The sequence below is a fragment of the Melopsittacus undulatus genome, chromosome 8, assembly GCF_012275295.1.
Source record: "Melopsittacus undulatus isolate bMelUnd1 chromosome 8, bMelUnd1.mat.Z, whole genome shotgun sequence".
NCBI classification, from domain to species: domain Eukaryota; kingdom Metazoa; phylum Chordata; class Aves; order Psittaciformes; family Psittaculidae; genus Melopsittacus; species Melopsittacus undulatus.
This window is the reverse complement of record NC_047534.1, coordinates 18377104-18393419: the sequence shown is the minus strand read 5'-3', so window position 1 is coordinate 18393419 and position 16316 is coordinate 18377104. Positions and strand designations below refer to the sequence as shown.

Sequence of the window (16316 nt, the reverse complement as noted above, 5' to 3'; positions counted from 1 at the left end):
CATGTCAAACCACAAGGCCTCACAACCCAAATGGAACTTGGCGAAGGGAACCAATGATGAACATGGACAAATAGATTTCTTTTTGAATCAGTGAAGGTCTGTCTAATAGAATAGGCGCCTATTCCTAGGGTATCAGATATAAAGTACTGTGATATTCTTGCTATTCTAGAAAGGATTTTTAAGGCATTATGGAGGCATTAAGAACTATCTCATAAAAAAGAATATCACATGCTAAGGAAGTCTGATTTGAAAAGATGTGTCCTTCAAGCCTGTGTATCTCACTGAAATACAACAACTTGAGCTATTATACTACTGGCTTTCTAATAGCTATTTAAGCAAGTAAGCACAATGAAGTTTTAGACAAAGATTAAATTACTGTAACTCCATTTTATAATTATAACCACAGAGTGCCCGAAGTGCTTTGCAGTATCAGTTAAACTGCTCATAGTCCACTGCTTCTTACAGCAGGGTGTGAAAACGACAGGCCAAGAATCCCAGTTGTTCCCAGTAAACCTTCACAGGCTTTTCTGAAGTCTGAATAGACTGAATAGAACCAAAATTCTTTGTCTGCAGGGCTGGGGCTTGCAAATTCTAGCACACGTAGCTTCTATTAAAAGGTAATTCATAATCATTCTGTATTTTATAATGGCAGAAGAGCACAGAAAAGTTTCATGAATTATTTTATCAACAAACTTTACACACTCTTGCTCTGTAAACTTTCACTCCTTCAGATCCCATGCACTGTATCTGTCAGCTTGTGCTGGTTCTGGCTGGGATACAGTTAACTTTCTTCATAGGAGCTAGTATGGGCTGTGTTTTGGATTTGTGCTGGAAATGGCTTTGATCACACAGGGACGTTTTAATTACTGCTAAGCAGTGCTTATACAGCACCAAGGGCTGTTCTGTTCCTAAACCCATCAGTGGCTGAGGGTCCACAAGGACTTGGGAGGGGACACAGCCAGGACAGCCAACATCACCTGACCCAAGGAATATTCCAAACCACATGATGTCATGCTCAGCCTATAAAGTTGAAGGAGACAGCTTTAGAAGGAGGGGGACATTGGAAACAATGGCATTTGTCTTCAGAGGTCACCGTGACACATGATGGAGGCATGCTCTCTTGGAGATGGCTGATCGCTTGCCTGCGAAAGGAAGTGGTGAAGGAATTCCTTTTTTTGCTTTGCTTGTGCATGTGACTTTTGCTTTACCCATTAAACTGCTTTTATCCACCCCAAAAAATTTCTCACTTTTACTCTGCCGATTCTCTTTCCCTTTCAGCTATGGGGAGTGAGCAGTTATGAGGGGCTGAGCTGTGTCTGGGGTTAAACTACAGCACATGCCTGTGTCTTTTGCCAGTGTCTGAGACTAACGCCTCAGAGCTCTTCTGGACTGTAAACTGCAGCATTGAAATATATTGTTCTCCAAGACTCAAAGTAGTAATGAATTTACAACAACTCTAAAGCAAATTAACGCATACCAATGTTCTTAAACACTTAAATTCACATGTCGAAGTACCTCATTCCCCTGGTGTTACATTACTTGAGCATACTCATCGGGGCTGAGGTACTAATGGTGTGACCTCTTGAAACGCATTTTCATGAACACTCACCTGAGGAGCTGGAAGCAGCACCAGGAGAAAAAGTCTTGTTGTTGCGAAGGGTAGATTGATTTCGTGCACAACCCGGACTCCTGGTGCTGATGGCAATCACCTTCCCTGGAGGAGTCAGTGACTGCTCCTCCTGAGCAGGCTTTATAGGTGATGTGGCAATGGAACTCATCTCGGGCATCTGAAAATGCACACACATGACATGAATACTATGTGCTGCTCCAACAAATACACCATTAAACTCATTCTACTTAGGAAGCTAAAAAAACCGAACCATAACCTGACAGACTGTGGTATCTTTAAGCACTCTAATCAGTACCTCCAGGTGTGTGAGGTGGGAAGCTGAAATTCCCTTCCTGTGCATTTAGCAGTGCTAAACGAGATTGGTTTAGTATCATTAATTTACATTACAAGCGGTTAACATTCAACAAGCTTCACACAGTGCTCAAAAATGTGGATAAAACTAAAAAAAGGTAAAGATACAGATTTGTCAGTAATGAAAAAGGTGCTGGGTTTAGTCCAGCGCAAAAATGATTTTCATAACCATAACCATCCAGATGGTTCCTCTGGGTGGAAAGAGACCTGGACAAAGACATTTTGTTCTTAATTCTAGTCAAGCAGAGACCAATAGTTTTGATTTTTTTTTCCATCCCTTCTCTTATTCACACTGTAATACAGCAATAACAAGAGACATATGGCAAGGTGCTTTACTAATTTTCCAGGCTATCCAGTTATTTCATTAAATTGTTTAAGTGCTTTTCTAGAAAAGTTTCTCTTGTAAGGAATCTGTGTGCAATCACCGGTACAAAATCACCACCCACACCTGAATGCACCACCATTTGCTAGTTTGTTGTAATGTTCATTTAAAGGGTGAACCTCAGCACACTTGGCCATTTTGTCTTTGCTAGGTATTATCTTGAGAAAATAGCAGAGATGTGGACAATCAACCCTTCTCTGCTGTCATACAGTGAGTATGATGTGGTGTTTGACAAATCAAAGGTTACACTACCTTTTTCTTACTGGAATGCACAATATGGTACGTAGCTGACAGAGCCCCTGGATTTTTCAGTATCACTATGATACTTTAAGACAGTAAGAGCACTAAAAGGACAGCAAAACACTTGCAAATAAGAACTGGTGGGTTTTCTTTCTCTCCTATCCCTCTCCCTGCCCACTCCAAGGAGATGCCCTTCTTTCTGGTTTGCAATTGTCAAATCATGTCACCGCTGGCTGTCACGTGTCACCAGAAGTAAAAGTAGATGCCAAAAGAGGAGACATTGTCACAGATCTATGAGATGTCAGACCAAAGGGCACATAATGACAGGACAAGGGGGAATGGCTTTAATCTGACAAAGGGGAGACCTAGATAAGATCTTAGGTGGAAGCTCTTCCCTGTGAGGGTGGTGAAGCCCTGGCACAGGTTGCCCAGAGGAGCTGTGGCTGCTCCATCCCTGGCAGTGTTCAAGGCCAGGTTGGATGGGGCTTGGAGCAACCTGGTCTGGTGGAAGGTGTCCCTGCCCATGGAAGGGGATTGGAACTGGATGAGCTTTAAGGTCCCTTCCAACCCAAACCATTCCGTAAGTCTATGAAAAGTCTTTACAGTTTAAACAAGTCTGCATCTGAGCAAAGATGGTTCTGAATTGTCATCAACATCATTATTATACTTTATTTCAACTATTAATCTGTTCTTATCTCAACCCACAGCTTTTTACCTTAATTTTTACCCTGATTCTCCTTCCCACCACACCTGGGGCAAGGTGGGTGGGTGGGTGGGAGCAGCTGGGGTTAAAACATGACAACCAACAAAGGAAGATCAAAGAACTAGATGTGCCTGGGAGTAGTAGTACATTTGCATCCTCTTCTAGAATAGGATGCAAATGGAATCTTTCACTCATCATACCTCCATCACAGGCATTCAGTCAGATATGCTGAACTTCCACTAGACCAGGCTGCTTCAAGACCCGTCCAACCTGGCCTTGAACACTGCCAGGGATGGGGCAGCCACTCTGGGCAGCTTCTGGGGCAGCTTCTCTGGGCACCCTGTGCCAGCGCCTCAGCACCCTCACAGGAAGTGCTTCTGCCTAAGAACTCATCTCAATCTCTCCTCTGTCAGGTTAAAGCCATTCCCCCTTGTCCTGTCCCTACAGGCCCTTGCCCAAAGCCTCTCTCCAGGTTTCTTGTAGCCCCTTTAGGCATTGGAAGCTGCTCTGAGGGTCTCCCCAGAGACTTCTTTTCTCCAGACCTTAAACACTGGTTATAACATACAAGGAGGAAAACAAGTTCCTTCCCAGCTCTCTGTCTGAGGAAGAGAATACTTTTCTGGGTCTGATAAGCAACTGTCCTGGAGTCAGGGAACTTTTACAAAAGCTGCTGTAGCAGGCATAGTTATAGTTGCTATGCTAGCCCAAAGAAATAAATTCTTTTTACACACTCAGTGTAACCTAAACTACATAAACAGTGAAAATTAAGAGCTGCAGTTTTCACGTGGGATATTAATCTCGTCAAGGCCCCTCTGTCATCTAGGATTCATTTCCCACAAAATCTTGGACCAGATTATCTTCAAAGGTTCCTTCCATTTTGGGCTATTCTGTGGCTCTATGAACCTGAGAGAGAATAGAAAGCCCCTACCTCATGACTGATCTTTTCAGGAGTCACACCAAATGTTCATTGTAATACCACTGAGATTCAGAAGAAACCAGAAACTAAAAGGTTATGTAAAAAGCAAATGCAGCATATTGAGCAGAAGTCCACTCTGTAGTAAGTGGGCTGTGGTCTGGTTGGGTTGTTTGTTTTAGTTTGGGTTTCTTTGTGTTAGTTTATTTTTAAAAAAAAAAAGGAATCTTCAAAGATCTTGACATGACTGATCACTGACTTACCATGAAAACATGACTGGGCAACTGTTCCCCAGGTAAATTAAGAGTTTAGCAACTGGTGCATGAATGAGTGTTACTTACTGGTTTGGGATTGACTTCAGTAGAGATGAGTTTTAAAAGGCAGTTCAGGAGTCTCTGCTTGTGAAAGGTGGGACATGCAGGAGCAGCACTTGATTCAGATGTTTGCTCCCTGGCATCCTGGGTTTCTGGCTCCAAGACAGCCAACCAGTCATATTCCAGCTGCAATTTGTTCGGTTTGCCCATCATGAGGTAGATTTCAGCCAGTGTAAGGCTCTCAGAAGTTCTTAGACTCCATCCTTCTTCTCTAACCTGTTGAGAGAGCCGGCTTGGATCATCCTTGAGAGACTTTGTACTAGATTGTCCCTGAGGTGGAGGTGGAAATGAGGATCCCAGCTTGTCTTGAGAATCCTCCATGACTGTATCTGTTATATCCTTGGTACAAGCATCAAGTTGTTGGCCCTGGTTGTGGCTACCTTGAGTTTCATACCTGTATGGGCCACTACTGGGTGAAGCCACACCACCTCTCGGTAACTGTGAACAGGAGTCAGATATCTCTGTGGTCCTCCCACCTGGAAAAGCCCCAGTATCACCAGCTGCTGCAGTAGAGTCTTTCCCATGCAGTTTGTCTGTGCAAGAACATTTCTCTGGGACAATCAGGTCCTGACAGGACTTCATGTATCGTGGGAATGGATCAAGCAGAGAGAGTTCCTCCACATCAGGAATCTTACTGCAAGCACAAGCTGTGCTGCACGATGGTATTATAGTTGTTTGTTCATTCGCCAGGGACTCCATGCCCTCCACACAGGCCACTGAGCTCAGCTTTTTGTGGTTCCCTCCTGGATCTTGAAGTCCAGAAGGCATTTTTTGGAGGGAATTAGTGATGCCAAGATTTGAGGTTGTTTCTTCCACCAGGCCAGGCTCTGGGGCACCATCTTCAGTGCTTGCAGAAAGTTCAGCTACGGGCTGAGAGGTTCTGCTTGACTCTGTAGAGCTCTCTGCCCTTCCAACACCCTTACCTTCTGTTCCCCGTGGGTATTTTAGCTGTCCCCTTGCTGTTCCCTGACCACTTTGTATGCCTAGGATTTGTGCAGGGGGGAGTAAGTGAGAGTCTTTCGTGTTTTGTTTGCATTTGCCAGTTTCCTGCCAATGCACTGTGCAGAAAGCCTTGGAGTGGACCACTCTGGCTACCCCAGGCAGCGGAGTGAGTGTACAATTCTCTCCTGGAAAGAGATGGAGCATCACTTTCTCTTCTGAAAAGCTGCCCCTTGTTTCTGAGTCTCTGGAGTCTTGAAGCTGCCGTTCTTCTAGTGTTTTACGCTAAAAGAGACGTGTCAAAGAATAGAACAATCACCTGCCCCCTCCAAACAAACATCTGGGCACCTATTTAGCAAGTTAAAAAAGGAGGAAAAAAAATAGTAGCTGCTCAGTGACAGGTTCTCTATTCAGCATAGCTATCAAGACTCTGATCAAAAATTGAGTCCTTTTGTGGTGACAAAGACTAAAACAAAGACTTGTTGAGAGGCACAAACTAAATCTCTGTTCCAGACAAAATTACTTCACACACCACTGTAATTAAAAAAAAAAAAAAAAAAAACCAACAAAAAACCCCACCTATCCCACTATTGAGCCCAAACAGAACCAAGCAGAAAACCCCAGTGTCACTGCACAGCAAAACAGATTCCCCTCCTGTGCAGTAACCTCAGTCTGACACATTTGATAGCGTTCTAAGTTCGAAGTGCTACACTGGTACCTCTTCCAATCTCACGATTAAAAATCAGAGAAAGGATACAATACGCACTTCATGGAGAGCCCACTTCTGCTTCAGGAACTCAATAAGGCTGGACACCTTCCGATGTAACTCCACAATCATCCTGCATGCAAGATTAACAAAGCAAGGGAACAGAAAAAATGTCAGCCGAAGTTCAAACCAGAGCCTTGATGCTAGAATGGGAAGTCAGGAAAAAACCTGACATTCTGGAATACAAGCCCGGAGAACACACTCACTGCTTCCAAACTCCACAAAAAAATCAAAGAAAAAAAAGAAAACAACAAAAAAGAAAACATTTTATCCCACAACTTTAAAATCTGAGTAACTCACAACTGAGAAAGATCTAAAAGCCTATCAGATAAATCTGATTGTCATGATTCAAGATGCTAGTTTCTCCAGATGGAAGAGATAGGAAAAGATGGTGAGATTTAGCTGAACTGCAGAGGTGCAAGCAAGGCAAAAAGCTACCACATGGGAGTATAGAAAAAAAAGAGAAAAAGAGGCACCAAAATGCCCCAAATGTTTAATATTTGCTCTCAAAGCAATTTACAGAATAAAGCTAATGCTAACAACTTCCATTCTCCTCTCTGTGCAATCTTTGCTCTTTACACTGAAGTCCTCAATCAATAATTACAGAGGCCTCATGTTTTCTGCTCTGAGTTTTGGACAAGATGTAAGTACAAGATGAGCAGTCATCAATGACAACAGCATCAACTACATTTTGCAGGGTAGAGATTATGCTACAAATACTTTCCTTTCTGCTAGTCTCAACTGAACCACCGAGTTTTGGTATAGGCACCTCTACCATTTTACTTGCCTGTGTCTTTGTCTCATGGGACATTCAATACAAATTTTAGCAGAATTAGTGCTGCTTTTCTCCAGTTCACTTGCACTCTGTTCTGACAACTGAGCGTAAGTAACACAAAGTAAATTCATCTCCAACTCTTAAGTACTCAGAAGATATAAAGAACAATGGCGATACGATTTGCAAGTCTGTTTATAACAATTGTGTATTCTGGTTGCACAAATCCTTCAGGACAACTACATTTAGGCAAACTGCATTCTCAAAGTTGAACTGCCCCATTGGCAAAGAGAACCCTGAAGAGAGAGGAAGAAGCTAGAATGCTGCTCATATGTTTCCCTATTCTGAGCACCACCATCAGTTCCTCATTACCTAAGCCGTGGATTCTGGGCAAGACTCTGTACTCGTGCCCACGCATGATTATTTCGTGGCTGCAACTCCACAGGGACCTTGAGGGGCAGACGTACTGGCTTCTGGTCCTCTTCATCACTAACACCTGACGGAGATGAAGCACAAACAACATGGGTCTGAGCGAGGACAACACACTCAGAACACGACACTCAGTTACATGTTAAAAAAAGCATCACAGATATTAGCATCACCTCCAGACAACCAAGGCAGCTCAGATCCACCAGTGGAGCCTGCTTCCTTAGACTGCCTCCTGTTCCAGTATGATTTTTTTTTTCCCTGGACACTGCAGGGGACTCCAGTACCACTGCAATACACTGGTACTGGAGCTTCCAGTTGAACAAGCAGTGTGAAAATCAGGTGACTGGAACTTTGAACAAGTGCACTGTCTCAGAATTTAAAACTGCACTGATTCTGGCTACTGGGGGAAAGGAAGGACAAAATAATTTAAAAAAAATCACATATAATTGAACTGGAGAAGGTAAAAAAAAAAGTAAAAAATGCTCCATGCTAAAAAACATACTACTGCTTATTCACTGGCAGAGGGGACTAAACTTTACATATAGCAAAAGCACAACTGACAGACCAGTAGTAATCTCATCTGATGTAAATACTTCCTTTTCACTTTAGCTAGTGACATACTCTGAGACTACAGAGCTGGGTGGGTCCTAAAGTTATTGCGATTATACAAGCAAACAGGCTAAGTAGTACAAGAGAGACATATTCCTAACACAAATGGGAAATAGCTCAAATCCCCCCTGCCAGTGCTGGACACATTAGAACAGCCCTACTCTCTCTCATTTTCTTCTGCTCATCTATTAAAACCTTTTTATGTCCCAGCATCTCTTACTCACCATCTGGATCACAGAGTTTCTTCAAAGCCCTGCACATTGGAGCTTTGATACGAAGGTTTCTGCCTTTGTAACGAACAGTTGTAGCCCTGAATATATTGAAAGAGAAGTACTTACAAGCACTGTTAACGAAAGTTTGTGAATACAAACATGATGGGCACAGAGCCAAATATTATCACACCTATATGAATAACCAAACAAAGTTGCAGTACAGATTCACAAGAGCATTCAATCTTTTCTATCACCTTCCTTTTAATTCTAGAAATGCTACTCTTGTGACCCTCCTCTTCCAGACTTTCAAGAAACACAGGGCTGCCTGCTCAGGCCTGCTATTTAGAAAGCAGACCAGAAGAATTATGTTACTTCAGTTCAACAGTACTCTTAGAGACAGCTTCCTCCTAAAAGACAAGTGGGTTTGCTTTAGTCTTCTCTTTATACTCTATACTCCTTATTATAAGAAAAAGTCTAAAGTTTATTAAGAGTTTTCCACTCCGAAATACTAACACCACATCCGCTGCAAAAATTAGGTCTAAGAGCTGGTGCTGGAATCTGAACAAAGTAACTTCTACAGTACGATTTCACTGTCTTTTAGCTTCAATACCACATAATTAGCTATAAAAGACTCTTAAAAGCAAGAGGACATTTTTTGGGTTTGCACAGTGGAACTATTTGATTTCTTTACTCACTGAGCCCTGTCTTCTTTTGAGAGGCTTAGAAGGTTGACACTGAGACCAAAGTCACTGATGGCTGTATTTACTACCTAATACTTCAAGCAATAAGAATCAGCATAGAATCAACAGGATCGAACACAAGTCCTTGCAAGTAAAATGAAAGAAATTATGGGAGATAATCCTACAGCAGGATCTTATTTTTTTTCCTGTGCTGTAAGGAAGACAACATCAGGCAAAAAGAGCACCTGTCTATACTGCTAACAGGAAAATTCACAGAAGGGCAGCAGAAGTGAACCCAGACCTAAGAGTGAGATGACCACACTTGAAAAATGCGCTAGGTATTGAAAAAAGAACTGCTTACAGAGAGGGTGATCATAGAACCGTAACATCACTGAGCAAAGTGGAAAGTTCAACCTAGTGGGATATATGTGACATGTTTGCTTGTATGAGATGTGAGGCTGCCCTCCTTGTGCTACGAGATTAATTCAGAGGGTGTAGACACCCAGGTAGTAACAAAGATGTAAACTGCCTCCCTGCAGAGTTTGCTCCTCTTGGACTGACAAGGTTTACCCACCAATTGGGGTAAAGATGCAAGAGAAAAAGGGAAGCAGAGAAGTGTCTCCCACCTGGAAGACAAAAAGCTTATGCAAGAGTTTCGAACTGCCCAAGAATGTTAATATTACATACACTGTCATTCTTGGTTAGAAGATGAGCATTAATATTTTCATATGCAAAGACAACTGCTTTCAAAATGATTTGTTACAAGACTGGCTTTAGAATAAACACACACACTTCACGGAACTCATTAGTCCTCATTAACAATTGATTAGAAGTAAGGCCTTAATCATGGCAAGTGCTAGACTGATGCTACAGCTAGCTAAAAGTCATCAGCCTCATTAATTATGGTTTAATCTATTTGGATGACACAGTATTAGAAAGGCTCTCTAGTACAACACAGAGAACAACGACTGCTCATATATGAACTCCAGAGATGCTCAGGACATGGGGGAAAAGGGTCATCCTGAGCCCATTTTAAGTGGTAACTCCAATTTAAAGAGGTAATTTGCTTTAAGAATAATTTCTTTATATGGAAAGTCTTACTGCTAGGACTGTCTTTAATGTACAAAACCCAAGCCAAATGGCAATTTCTCTTCTAATTCAAAACTAACAGAAAAACAAACAAGTGATTTCATAAATAATCATACCCAATTATGATTATGTATGCACAATGCACAAAGTGTATACCACAGCAGCACACTGCACAAAGTGCATCTCCCAGGAGAGGAAAGGTTAATAAACTGTATGGAACTCATTTGGAAACTCAGTTTCTGAACAACAGAAAGGCGTAACAGCAACTCTCCATTTTATATAAGGTAAAGGCAAAACATCAGCAACCGCTGAGTGGGCAAAGTCCTTCTCCTGTTGACAATAAACTTCACCAATAATGTGTCTGCTACAATGAAACAGCATGAAAGCACAAATGCTAGAAGTAGAAAAGGGTGTGTAGAAGACAGAAAATAGTATTATTTTCAAATTGCTTTTTAAGACACACTTAGGACAAACCAATGCCTGCTGAGTGATGCCTGACTAATGGTCAAACCACTTCAAACAGTATGCTTTCAAAGAGATTTCATACAAGTTATGATAGTACATCAGCTTCTAGCCCCTTCCATATTCCCAAAGTACACTGCCAAGATTGAACCCTGCGATACCATAATTATTTCTTGAAGAGAATATTCTTAGGGAAGAGTAATCACATGGTAAAGAATAAAAACAGCATACAAAACATAGAATGGAAAAGGTCAAACTGCAGCTGTAAAATAAGAAATGCCTCCTAGACTCTGGATGACCAACTCAACAGTCAAGCAGCTGAACAACCCAGTTTAAGAGTTTCAGGAATAAGTCCTTACTTACCCAGCTTGAATGAGCTCATTGAGTTTTACCGCATTCTTGTCATCCATACCTTGAGACAACACAGTGAATTAGGATTTGAAGTGATACAAGCATGGCCTTTTTAGTGCTCAAATCAGTTTTCAAGCTATTATATTTTATGCTCATATAGGATTAATGTGCATAAATACACTTAACACATACATGCTAAAAAGTTTCTGTTTTCTTAATGCTCAAGCTTTACATGATCCTTGCCACAAAAATTACATTTTACTAATGGATTAAATAACCCTAGCTTGGGTGCTGGGCATTAATAAAGCTTATTACATAATACAGTCATCTTGAGTTGCTGGACATTAATCTGACACTGCAATATCAAAAAGAGAAGCTTCCTCATCTTCCTGCTCCATCTCTGTTGCTAAGGCAGCACAGTGTACTGAAAGAGAATCAAACCCTCAGTGTTGAATGTAACAAAGAAAAGTGAATTAAAATAATAAAAACCACGTGTAATTCTTTTACACTTTTACATTTTTAAATGGGCATAATGGAAACTTGATTTATAGTTCCTATTATAGTCAGGCCCAAATCTGCTTACCAAACAATTAACCTCCCTCTAGCAATGCTGAAAGTATTCACAATACACTTGTGTGTCTAGGCAGCTCTATGTAGGTTATCTCAATTTCTGGGAAGATGGAATTAGGTGAATATCACAAGACGAAGAGGGAAGAGGAGAAGCAGGAGAGGGAAACAAACCACTTCTATCAGCTGCATCTCTGCTCTGGAGTCAGGCTGAGAGACCTGGGCTTGTTCAGCCTGGGAAAGAGAAGGCTCCTTAAGGGGGGACCTCAGAGCAGCTCCAGTGCCTAAAGAGGCTACAAGAAACCTGGAGAGGGGCTTTGGACAAGGGCCTGTAGGGACAGGACAAGGGGGAATGGCTTTAACCTGACAGAGGGGAGACTGAGATGAGCTCTCAGGCAAAAGCTCTTCCCTGTGAGGGTGCTGAGGCGCTGGCACAGGGTGCCCAGAGAAGCTGTGGCTGCCCCACACCTGGCAGTGTTCAAGACCAGGCTGGATGGGGCTTGGAGCATCGTGGTCTAGTAGAAAATGTTCCTGCCCACGGCAGGGGGTTGGAACTGGATGAGCTTTAAGGTCCCTTCCAACCCAAAACATTCTATGATAAAAGACGCCTTCCATTCTTTCCTTTTCTCCTACTACTTTCTAACATTTCATTTGCTTTCTGTAAATCCTTTGCTTCTGTAAATCCTTTTCCAGTGATTTCTAACATTTGCTTTGCTTTTTTATCTGCCACCAAGTTCTGAGATCATTTACACATTTAATTGCTTTGTTTTCAAGACTAAGAGAGAACCTGAGCTGCACACATTTTTACCTGTCATCTGAGGGTATTACATGCACTGTATTCCACAGATAGCAAAAGCTAAAGAAATCTTTTAAAGAAAAAGGAGACTAATTCAACAGACTAAGAAGGTCTTTAAAAATACAAATACATTTAACGAAAACATACAACAAATCACAGCAATAGAATACAATGACCACAAACTCTAAATAACTCTATTAGACACTGTCAGCTTCAAGGGTAGCTACTTCCAATTCTACCATATAATGACAATTTTAAGTCATTCATACTCACATCCCCCAATCTTTTTCCTCAGTTCCCCATAGCAGATTAAGCCATAAAGCTCCAATGAGGATTTTTTCAGCCCTTGAGAAAACACTGGAAAGCAGAAAAGGTGGAAGTGAGATGCAGACTGCAGATACCCATACACAGCTACACTGCAGATACCCATTTCAACACTGAAAATGAGATTATTTGTATTTTCAATGAGACAAACATCTCATGGAAGATCAGACTGAGTTCTGTTTCAAGAAACACCATAATGAGACAAGTTCACCGATTTCCTTTTGGTGACTTAAATGTCTGGGAAATACAACATTTTTTAGATTACAGGGAAAAAAAAGCTGCTAGGATTCAAACAAATATGCAATGATTCAATATGCAAGATAAAGCTAATTCATAATAAAGGTAACTCTGGCATCACTTAACTGTTTATGATTTTTAAAGGAGATGCCCAGATGCCCCCACTAAAATGCATACAGAATTATTTCTTCTATGAAAATTAAGAAGCAGGTGTGAATTTTCCAGAAGACAAAAAATGTTTCTGTGCACGAGTTCACTATAGAGATATAATGCAAGTTCTAGATTCTAAGTTTTTATATGAAGAGTTGAACACATTTCATTCAACCTTACAAGGTTTTTTCCGCCTTTGTCACCAACACAAATGATGTGGACATTATTATTGCTAATAGATCTAAATGTCTATGACAGCATGAAAAAACAGTCTTGTGGTTTACAAACAGGTTAGAACAGTCATCCCTATCTGTTCATCAAGAACTCAGTTATCTGAATTGCAGACTCATTTAATCTCAAAATCCAGGTGCACGTATGACTACTAATACTAAGGCTAGCCAAGTTCTTGTACTAATTCTTAAATTCCTTCAGCCAATGACATCTCAGACCTTGCAGGTATAGATATAGAACTTCACATTATCCAGAAAACAGATTAAATTTCCTCATGACATTCTTTTTTTTTTAAGTTCTTCCATACTGTGTTTGCTGTAACATTTGTTTTAAACAAAATGGTCTGGGCTTCTTTCATCTTCAAATACTGCCTTGCTTTAAAAAAGAACACCAAAATTTGTGTTCTGACAGGTGTTTCATGTGTGTAAGTCCTCCTTTAGATCCTAGCCCACCTATATCTCAGGAACAGACAAAACCATTTCATTAAAGAGACTGTATCATACATTATATTTCCACTCCTTCACCTTTTTTCAAGCCATCTCCATCTCTGATTAATGAGTTCTTTTAAACTGGAGAGACTCTGGCCACAAATCACATAGATGAATTTGCTACCCCAACTTTGGCTGATGTTAGAGAGTTGTATCAACATCAGAAAATTCAATCACCATGAAACCGCCATGATTTATGCAACTTGGAATATAGCATCAGAAGTATAGAAAAGCCCTGAAGACCTTTACTTGGTCAACAAGCTAACAAGAAAACTGACATTCTTTGTATCTTAAAAATCAGAAGAACTGGATCTCAGTAAAATCTGTTCACTCTGAAATAAATTTCTTGAACCCATTATTCAGATGCGGCTACCCACAAACTGACTTGACTTCACACTGCCTGTAACTGAATAGGACAAATTTGATAAAAATCCATTATCAGTGATCATACATTAGTATTACTGTTATAAAACACCATTAGCAGTACTTATGACTTCCAAATTTTGTTTTCCTGGGGAAGAATAGAAGAGGGAAATACGGCAGTGGGAATCCTAAACTACTGATCTAATCATACAACTTAAGGCTTATTTAAAGTGTGAGCAAATATTTCACCATTTACAATTGTATCAGACATTTATATTTTTTTAATTTCTACTGTCCCTCAAGAAATGCAAAGTAGGGCTGAAGTCAATTTGCTCCATGAAGTCATGCCTAACATTTAGGCAGCTGTCCTCAAAGGTGGGTTCCTGAGGGGGAAAAAATCTGTATTCCCTTGAACCTGGCTTGTCCACAGTATTAATGCTAGGATCAGTGTTTACTGTGCTGTGGTGTATTCATATAAAAGCAGCAATACAAATACCAGTTTTTGTAACGCATTTTCCAAAGCCCATGAAGCTCAGTATGGCCACACTGATGAAAACAACATGAGAACAACATGTTCACAGACATCCTATTCAGTACTCATTTTCTGATCTCCAACATTCCTGCTCTCCATGATGGTACCGAAAAGCAGGATTCTAACCGTCACGAGGCTGTGAGCTCTATGATAAGCCCATGTTACTGCATACTCACCATTATCAAAGTCAATGTACTTGGAGATCTTGTGCCAGGTGCGGTAGTAGAAGTGGCGGACCTGTTCCTTATTCTTCACCATGCTTGCTGGTTTGCCCTTCTTCTTGTATTTCAGAGCAATGTTGTTCTGGATAGCCTCAAAGTCCTTCCCATGCTAAATAATAAAACAAATACAAATACTCAAAACCAAACTCGTGTCTTGTCTTAAGATAACACAAACAATGACTTCGGGGGTTCTTCATGGGAAATCAGATTTTCAAGGTCATCAACAAAATCTTGGGTATCAAAACTCAACAGCAAAAGAATGACAGTGATATTCTTTATTTTATATAAAGTGCATTATTTTCCAATTTCTTGCACTGTTTCAAAATAAAAACTGTAAGTTGTTAGCAAACTTTAAAAAAAAACCAACAACCCAAACAACTTTACTCAGAAATGTTCTGAGCAGCAGGACTGAAAATCCCAGCTCTCTCCCTCAGATTTCTTTACTTTCCTCTGCTTTTTCCCTCCTACCCCCATTTCTAACTAGGGTGAATGAAAAGCCTGCCATATATAACAGCTTAACTTTTATTTACAGTAAATTTCATGTTCCAGTCATTAGAAATGTAAAATTTGAGTTTCAAATAATGGAGGAAAATAGTCTTTTTTTTTTTAAATAAAAATTTCTAACAGAAAACACAGTTTTGCACTGTAGGTCAGTCCAAAGTTTATTCTCAGGGTAAACCCAAGATACTTAAGTGCCCCTTTAAAATTAATTAACTCCTGTAAAATAACTGGAGTTCAAAAGAGGAAAATTTTATTTTATATATAGTATCACTGACCTCCTGCTATCACAAAATTTCTTCGCATTCAAAAGAGGTTGGAATTGATTCAAATATGAAGCGTGAGAACCTCTTTTAAAAGATACTAACACAAAATAATTGGGAATAGGAGACCAAATTTTGGGATGGAGTCCCAAATCCATCTTAGTCAGTTTTGAGTGATGAAGTGATTTAAAAATCACGATTACCAGGAACATCACTGCAAGTCAAGAGGAGGTAGAGAGAGAAAACAGTGATTTAAAAGTGTTCAGTTTTTCCACACAACACATATATGCGAATCATGCCTACTACTAAAAAATGTATTTGTAAGAAGAATCACACATGTAGAAAAAACCCTCATCAGCACTGCTTTTGTTTTCCCCTTTAGTACGTATTTTCATAACAAAGTGCTCTTAAAATAATCCTAAACCAGGAATAGATCATACACGCCATATGAAATAAAATATGATTTAACTACTTCTTGTCTCTCAGACTTACTACTGAAGTGGTTCAAACCCTTCTGTGATCAAAGACCAAGCACAGTGCTGACCATTCTTAATAAAACAGAACATATTCTCTTGTTTGAGAATACTACAGAATAAATGCGTTGCTCTTGAAAGCTGGGATGGGGAGAGCTATGTATTTATTCCTCATTTGAAACTGAGCTGTATCAGAAAAATAACTGAAATTATTATAAACATTTATGAATAAAACACAAATATTTCACAAAAAGAGCTTTTATCACCAGCT

At 40.3% G+C, this 16316-nt stretch overlaps 1 protein-coding gene across 1 annotated transcript in view; it reads right to left on the bottom strand.

The window, feature by feature from the left end:
• The window catches only part of CRAMP1 (cramped chromatin regulator homolog 1), a 43347-nt gene that overhangs the window by 13141 nt on the left and 13890 nt on the right, over positions 1–16316 (bottom strand). Inside the window, exons 3-10 of the mRNA XM_005150655.2 lie at positions 14767–14920; positions 12539–12622; positions 10915–10963; positions 8333–8418; positions 7443–7566; positions 6290–6371; positions 4561–5817; positions 1610–1787 (exon numbers count right to left, since the gene is read on the bottom strand). Of these exons, the coding sequence (XP_005150712.1) occupies positions 1610–1787; positions 4561–5817; positions 6290–6371; positions 7443–7566; positions 8333–8418; positions 10915–10963; positions 12539–12622; positions 14767–14920 (2014 nt within the window). The remainder of the gene's footprint in view (positions 1–1609; positions 1788–4560; positions 5818–6289; positions 6372–7442; positions 7567–8332; positions 8419–10914; positions 10964–12538; positions 12623–14766; positions 14921–16316) is intronic.